The 8,695-nt window shown below is 45.3% G+C and overlaps 1 protein-coding gene across 1 annotated transcript in view; it reads right to left on the reverse strand.

Annotated features, from left to right (window-relative positions):
- The window catches only part of CHPT1 (choline phosphotransferase 1), a 47,384-nt gene extending 39,849 nt beyond the window's left edge, over window positions 1-7,535 (reverse strand). Inside the window, exon 1 of the mRNA XM_075856690.1 lies at window positions 7,150-7,535. Coding sequence (XP_075712805.1) covers window positions 7,150-7,392 — 243 coding nt within the window. The 5' untranslated portion in view covers window positions 7,393-7,535. The remainder of the gene's footprint in view (window positions 1-7,149) is intronic.
- Between the last annotated feature and the right edge of the window lie 1,160 nt (window positions 7,536-8,695).

Genomic DNA, 8,695 nt, shown 5'->3' on the forward strand with positions numbered 1-8,695 from the left:
ACTGCCTCCCACAAGATCAGCACTCCTTAAAGAGGCTCTGTCACCAGATTATCAAATCCCTATCTCCTATTGCATGTGATCGGCGCTGCAATGTAGATAACAGTAACGTTTTTTTTTGTTTTCTTTTTAAAACGATCATTTTTGGCGAAGTTATGAGCAATTTTATATTTATGCAAATGAGCCTTTCTAATGGACAACTGGGCGTGTTTTCTCTCATTTCCAACTGGGCGTGTATTGTGTTTTTAGCAACTGGGCGTGTATTGTGTTTTTAGCAACTGGGCGTGTTTACTTCTTTCACTGCACAATCACACTGTGCTGTGGATCCTGCTGGGCTGGAACAATGAGAAGTGCAGGACGCTGATTGGTCACTGATTGGTCAGCCTCATACACTCCTCTGTACAACACCCAGTTGGTAAAAAGTAAAAGCACGCCCAGTTGTCCATTGAGAAACTCATTAGCATAAATCTAAACGAGCTCATAACTTGCTCATAAATGATCGTTTTTCAAAATAAAAACCACGGTTCTTATCTAAATTACAGCGCAGATCACATTATGTAGGGGATAGGGCACTTATAATCTGGTGACAGAGCCTCTTTAAGTAATTTATGCTTCTGTGAATCTGGCTAATAAACAGGGCAGGAGATGAGGATTAAATACAATGCGGAGGTAGATTAATTTAACGGTCAAAGATTTAGACAGAATAAACATATGGCCCTTTTACACGCGTCAATAATCTGGCAAACGAGCATTCATATGAACACTCGTTCCAAGAAATATTATCGTTGTCGGCAGCACATCTGCTTGTGTAAACATGGTAGAAATATAAGAGAACGTGCGAATGTAGTAACGAGAGCTCGTCACCATACAGAACACATGTGAAAGGAGCAAACGAGTGCCGATCGGACGCTCGTTTTTACGGCTCATATCGAGCCATGTAAGAGGACCTTTAGACTAGGCAGTCTGAAGATGCGCCTAAGTTATCAGAGGGGTGCATGCTGTATGACCAATAAATTGAATGCATCTTGCTAGGCACTTTTCCCTTCCTTATACCACCACTTGGTTGGCTTAGTTTTTGTTTTATTCACTTTGGCATATTTTAAGCCACACCCCCTTTTGGAGACACATTATAAAAATGTGTCTAGTGAGGCACAAACATCTGTCCTTAACCCCTTGATGCGCCAGGATGACACTGTACGCCCTGGTGCAGGGGTTGAAGTATGGAGCGAGCTCATGGGCTGAGCCCACTCCATGCAGGTATCTGCTATGTATTACAGCGGACACCTCGCACTAATGGCCAGGAACAGAGAGATATATGCTGGCCATTTAACCACTTAGATGTCGCAGTCAACAGCGACATCTAGGCTCTTAGAAAGAGGAAGGCAGCCGCCTCCGACTGCCCATCGTCGCCCGTTGGCGCGACTGCAGGGTGCTGATCGTTGTCATGTCAGCCCAGGGCCTAATGAAGGCCCCCATGTCTGACTTCTTTCTGCCTCTGTTAAGTGATAAGTTAGTATTGTAGTGTATTGTACCAGCGGTCTCAGGATCACTGGTTCAAATCCCTTAGAGGGTCGAGTACATTTTTAGAAAAAAAAATAGTTAAAGTTTTTAGTAGTGTACAAAAAATAATATATGAAAAAAGAACAAATAACCCCCTTTTTCCCTCTAAAGTTTTGTAAAAAAAAAAATTAAAAAATTGGTATCGCCGCATCCATGAAAGTCCAAACTATTACAATATAAACAGGACATAACTCGAACGGTAAAAAAAAAAAGTAAAAAAAAAAAAACAAAAAACAAAAAAAAAAAACGCTGTATTTTGGCGACCTTAGCTCGAAAAACAAAAATAAAAATTATAGAAAGTGGTCAAAGTCGCATATACCAAAAAGAAACAAAAAAAAAAAAAAAAGTCAAAAGAAAAAAAAACACTACAGCTCGACCCGCAAAAAATAAGCCCTTGCGGCACTGAGAAAAGTATAAATCAATAAAAATAAAAAAAAAAGACTAAAAAAAGTTATGGCTTTCAGAACATGGCGACACAAAACAATTTTTTTTAACAAGACATAAAAAAAAAGCTTAATTTTGGTATCGCCGTAAATGTATTGACCAGCAGAATAAGTCTAATTTTAAATTTTTACCACACTGTGAGAGATGTAAAAATGAAGCCTGAAAAGAATCAATAGGGGAATCAGTTTTTTCCAATTCCACCCCACAAAGAATTTTTTCTGTTTCCCAGCACATTATATGGTACTTTAAAATAGTGCCAATAGAAACTCCAACTCCTTCTGCAAAAATATAATCCTTCACACTACTCCATTGACCGCACAATAAAAAAAAAAATTATGGTTCTTGTAAAGAAGGGAGTCTAAAACAAAAAATGGCTGCGGCGCCAATTTGTCTAAAATGAAATGTGCCAAAATTTGGCATTTTTTTCAAAACAATCTAGTTGCAGACACAGGGCAATTTATTAAGATTGGCGTTTCATACGCCATTCTTAAAGCATACCTCCAATGACCTAAAATTCATTTTTGCACAGCTGAATAGAGCCTTTCACTACAATTTCAACTATACATATATTATGCAGATAGCTACTTCCTAGCCCAAGATCCAGCCATTATATATGTCAGAGACTCAAGGTATGTTCACACGCTTAGCAAAAAACTTCTGAAAATACGGAGCTGTTTATCTATATTCTGATCGGTAGCCACTGTCCAGGGTGCTGAAACAGTTACTGCCGATCGTTTAACTCTTTTAGCACCCTGGACAGTGACTATTTACTGAGGTCGCCTAGCAACGCTCCCGCAATTACGGGTGCACACACGTATCCACCCGTAATTACGGGAGCCCCATAGACTTCTATGGGCTGCCCGTGCCGTAATTACGGCATGAAATAGGACATGTTCTATCTTTTTCAACGTCACGGGCACCTTCCCGTAACCATACGGGGAGGTACCCGTGGCCAATAGAATTCTATGGGCCCGTAATTACGGGAGTTTTTACGGTCGTGTGAATGGGGCCTTACAAAGTAGTAAGGTTCAGACTGTAAAATCTCAACTGTGCCAGAGGCTGCCGACTCAGTCATTTCAATGTTCTATTTATTCTACAGCTACATAATCACTTACTCTTAATGTGTGTCCACAGCAACACTCCCCACTGCAACAACCTTTGTAACATGGATTATTAGAAATATTGATCGCTTTCCTCACAGGTGTCCTCAACTTAACCCATTAAAGGCTATGTAAACCTTTAAACACTTTTTTTTTTAAAGAAAATAAAGTATTAGGTAAAAAAAAAAAAAAACTATCCGTGCCCCACATTAACAGTGTTTTAGACAGTTTTTGCGCCTCACTACACAACTGGGTGTGGCTTAGCGGAAACACAGAGTGACAAAATTAGACAAATTGCAACAAGTTTTTGGGCTTGTCCACACATAACGGAATTGCTGCAGAAAATGTCTGCAGCAAGTCCGCAGAAGCTAGCAGCAATTCCGTTACATGAGGACAAGCCCTTTGTCCCAACATTATCTAACGTAATCCAACCAAGAAGCACAGTAAAGAGAGAGTAAAGTGTCTAACGTGTTTAGTAAGATGCACCATATTTATCATGAAGGATTTATGAAGCGGATTTCGGCACGGATTCCATGACAAATCCCACGACAATCAGTATCGCATGCTTGTGAATGTGATTTCCGTAAACCAATACACATGCTGCGGAATATTTCCACAAACATTTTTGTCTGCAGGGAGAAAAAAAATTAAAATCAGCTGTGAAAATAACTAGCGTGCTATTTATTTCCGCACAGAAAATTTGATTAGCCCTATTGAATGACAATTGGGCTTATCCTCGTGATGATCGGCCGCGGATTATGTAAAAATTTATGTCAGATTTGCAATATGCAAACAAGAAACCTGGGAACTCCATGGGAGTCCATACTGTGGTACAATAGGGCACTTTGTGAACTTCCACATGTCTTAGTGCATACAGAACAGCCGAGTACACGAGGCCTTAGGCCTCATTCACACGGCAGGGTTTCCCGGCCGGGTGCCGGCCGTTCATAAATCGGCCGGCACCCGGCTGCATTAGGAATGATAGACCCCTAATGGGGCTATTCACACGACCGATTTTTTGACGGCCGGAAAATCCGGCCGTCAAAAAATAGGACATGCTCTATCTTTGCCCGGGCACCCGGCCGCCCGGCTCCCATACAAGTCTATGGGGCCGGGTATTACACGGCCATCACCGGAATGTGTTCCGAGTGATGGCCGGGTTTCCCGGCGCTTGCGCTCTATCTCCTCCTCCTCACAGCGCAGAGTGCATGTGAGGAGGAGGAGTTGATGCCATTCTGACGAATGGCATCGCTGTACACTGTGTTGCAGGGCCGGGGTGTACAGCAGGTGGAAGGGAGCGCTGCGCTGGCTCCCTTCCCCTGCTTGTTAAAAGCACCCTGGCTCGGCGACACCTTCAATGGCGCCGCTAGTAGTAGTAGCAGCAGCTGCTGCTGCTGCGGCTGCTACTACTGTAGCGACACCACTATAGCAGAGCAGGGAGGTATCTCCCCGCTCTGCTATGTGCTAGCCGCACTTTAGCTCCTTGAAGGAGCGGAATCCCCGTGTTTTCGGGGATTCCGCTCCTGGACAGAGCGCTTGATGTCTCTGTCCATATCTGGGCAGTGACATCAGGGGAAACTCCTGAAGCGGAATCCCCGAACACATGGGGATTCCCCTTCAGGAGCTGCCGCTGATGTCACTGTCCGGATCTGCCCGGCCCGGCACGGATGCATAACTTTATGCAAACCGGCCGGGCAAAATGGCCGATTTTACCGGCCGACACTCGGGCTCGGGAACGACCCGGTCGTGTGAATCCCGCCTTAGGCCGGGTATCCACGGGTCGGATACACTGCGTAACAATTACTCAGCGTATCCGACCTATAACCCGCAGCACCTTCCGTCCGAAAACTCGCACCGAATTGTGGTGCAGTTTTTCGTACGGAATTTCTGCTGCATAAAAAAAAAAAAAAAAAGCACTCATACTTACCCCCTCCCTTTTTTGACGTCCGCTCCAGCCTCCTACGATGACGTTGCAGACCATGTGACACTGTAATTAGCTGCAGCGGTCACATGGGATGAAAAGTCATTCCAGGAGGCCGGACAGCGTTCTGGGTAAGTATGATTTTTTTTCCCAGAGTTGCGATTACGCCGCAAAAGTCGCAACACATGGCTTTCTGTTGCGGGTTTTGCATCCCCATTGAATTCAATGAGGAAAACCTGCAACAAAAAATAAGAAAAGACGCAGCATAAATTGACATGCTGCGGAATTAAATTCTGCACCGCAAGTCAATGTATGAACGTTTACGCTGCGTTTTTTTCCCAGCATCATGGCCATGAGATTAACTAAATCTCATCGACTTTGCTGCTACTGTAAATGCTGCAGAATCTTCACACAGAATTCCGTTGCAGAAATCCAGTAGAGTTTTCGCTACCTTGGAAACCGACTTTAAAGGGGCTTTACCAGCATCATAAGTTATCCCCGATCCACAGAATAGGTGATTTTCTGACAGCTGGGGGCCCCACCATTGGAAACCCCAACAATGGTGAGAACGAGGTTCCCAAACCCCCAGATTCTCCTCACTGCACCCCCCTGCAATGATGAGCTTGAATGGAGCGGCGGTCGAGAACGCTCCATTCACTGTCTATGAGAACTATGGAAACAGCCGAGCACTGTACTCGGCTGTTTCTGACACTCCCATAGACTTTGAATGGAACGTCAGCAGGCATGCTCAGCCACCACTTCTTTCAATGTTCACCTCGTTGTGGTCGAGCTGTGAGGATCTGGGGGTACTCAGGATCGGTGGGGGTCCCAAGAATCAGAAAATGATCACCTCTCCTGTGGAGAGGTGATAATTTATGATTTTGGGAAAACCCTCATTAGATGTATGTTGGCCGAACCGATTTCCTTTTGTTCATTATTAGATAAGCTGCTGCCAGAGGAGCCTGTCAGGGGCTCTCTCCCTGAAAACGCATAGACGCTCGCCCGAGCGTGTATGGGGGAGTCGGGAGGAATAGCTGTCGACCGAGCGACCGTTCGACTGACAGCTATCTAAAATGTATGGCCAGCCTTACTGTTGGATCTCTACTGCTTGCAATGACAACGACAACCTCTTTCGATCTACCCTTTTAGGATCTAATGCAAATTATATTGAGAAGAAGCGATCAAAAGATTAAAGTAAAACATTTCGGTCATGATCACTATGGTAATTACTCCTTGTAATGCAAGTCTCAAGGAGTAGAGCGCAGATACGGGGACGTTACTTGTTACCCTGGAGTATTATTACACAGTTGTGCAGTCTGAAAGCCGACACTTGTACTAGTGATCTGTCAGGCTTGTGAGGATAGTGAACTGCTGAGACTTGTCAGTGTAAGTGCTGAGGTGGCAGAGTGACACATTGTCAGGTGACAATGGGGAAGACAAACACTGGTAATACTGCATTCTCTCCCAGCACAAGTTCTATAGAAAGACAGCGTAGCAGAGCGGAGTTTTTCCATTTGACATAGCTCACTGAGATACCAGCATGAACACGTCACCTGTGGTCTAGTAAAGGACTGCAGCGAATCCCAATTTCGGGCATAATCATTTTGTCAATTGATCCCGGGAATGTTTTTCTTGCTATACTATGAAAAAGTTTGCACTAAGCGCCCACTAGTAAAAACCCTGTACGTAAACAAAGCAGGTGGAATGCCCTCCCGTCCCCCGGTCACATGACCATAGTATCTAAAAGCTCCTGCCTGTACACATAGAACCCTAGAGACTTTGGTGCTTATGCTGCAATGTTTACCAGCAGGGGCCCTAAAAATGATGACCACCTGAAAACAGACAACAGCTGAAATGACAAAGTCCGCTCTGCTACACCTGTATATAAGACAATAGATTGACAGGCACGGTCACTATAGATTGTATAGTGTGCACGGTCACATACACACCACAGTGTACACTATGAGATTTGGCACTGCCACTAATATGCATTGTCAGACTTGTCACTGCCACTATAGCATGTAATAGCAAAGTACACTGTTAGAGCTGGCACTGCCACACCTGTACTAGTTCGTACTCCAAAACAACAAATAGCCGCCCATACCGGCAGCCCTGCAACTTTCTCACCTCTTCGGTGGCAGTGGGGCAAAAGTAGACGACAACAAGCGTAGTAACAACATTCATGACCAGTCCGACCATGGTGATAGTGTTGGGTGCCAGCCATAGGGGCACCTTCTCCACCAGCCAGTTCCAATAGACCTGCATTAAGGGCTCCAGCAGGGAGCAGCCGGCCACGCTGTACTTGTGCTCCTCCAGCCGTTTCAGCTGCAGGGCCGTGAGGGGCTCCGGCACACACAGGACACCGGCCATCCTCTCCTGCCTGCTTGCCTGCCAGTCCGGTGCCTCTTCCTGCCTGGAGAGAACGCCTTCCGTCCCTGCAGGCTCAGGGGGGCCGGACCAGAGCTCTTCACTCCGGAAGAACAGCCGCCCTGGATACTACAGGGAGCTACATGTACATCCCCGGGAATATCAGCGGCTGTGTTTGCGTCAGTCACGAGTGCAGCAGCAGTGGAGCTGTGTATATAGTCACCAGTAATAGAAGCCCCGGAGCTGACCTCTTCTGACTGCTTGTTTACTATGCTATGCCATTTTTGTTTTATCTCTTTCTGGGACGGCTCCAGCCAAGTTGACGCATCATGTTAGACATCGGGGCAGTTTTCTTATGCGCCAGAATTGTGGCTCAAATTGCACCAGATTTAGGGTATGTTCACACAAAGTGTAAAAACTGCAGATTTTCAGAAACGGATATCATTGCGGAAAATCCGCAGCATTTACAGTAGCAGCAGAGTGGATGAGATTTGAACTAATCTCATCCACACACTGCGGAATAATTCCACCAAAAAAACGTTCATAAATTAACCCGCAGTGCGGTTTTTTAATCCACAGCTCGTCAATTTATGCTGCAGAATCGCTGCTCCATTGTTGCCGGTTTTCTCCTTTGAATTCAATGGGGAGGTAAAACCCGCAGCAAATAGCAAATGTTGTGATTTTTGTGGCGAAAAAGCTGCAATTCTGCCGACAAAATCTCAAGTCAGGAAAAACAACAACATTTGTTTTGTATAAAATTAATAAAAAGGTTAATACCACCCGGGCATTGTCATAGTGACGCGTTCTACGTCCATGCCGGCCTCCTGGGATGACGTTTCATCCCATATGACTGCTGCAGCCAATCAGGCTGCAGCATCATCCCAGGAGGCCTGAACAGATAACAGAGGGATGCATCGCTATGAGAACGGGGTAAGTATTAAAGGGTAACTAAACGTTTGACAAACTTCTGACATGTCATAGTGACATGTCAGAAGTTTGGATTGGTGGGGGTCCGAGCACTGAGACCCCCACCAACTGCTAGAACGAAGCAGCTGAAGCGCTCATGTGAACGCTCAGCCGCTTCAAGTCTGTTCGGCTTTTTCCGGAAATAAATGTGTCTGTGTACGGACTCAATAGAAAGTCTATGAGCCCGTACTCCGATACATCGGCTTTCCAGAAAAAGCCGAACAGACATGAAGTGGCTGAGCGCTCACACAAACGCTTCAGCTGCTTCATTCTAGTGATTGGCGGGGGTCTCAGTGTTCGGACCTCCACCAATCCAAACTTCTGACGTGTCAGAAGTTTG

This window comes from Rhinoderma darwinii, chromosome 3 (assembly GCF_050947455.1).
Source record: "Rhinoderma darwinii isolate aRhiDar2 chromosome 3, aRhiDar2.hap1, whole genome shotgun sequence".
NCBI classification, from domain to species: Eukaryota; Metazoa; Chordata; class Amphibia; order Anura; family Rhinodermatidae; genus Rhinoderma; species Rhinoderma darwinii.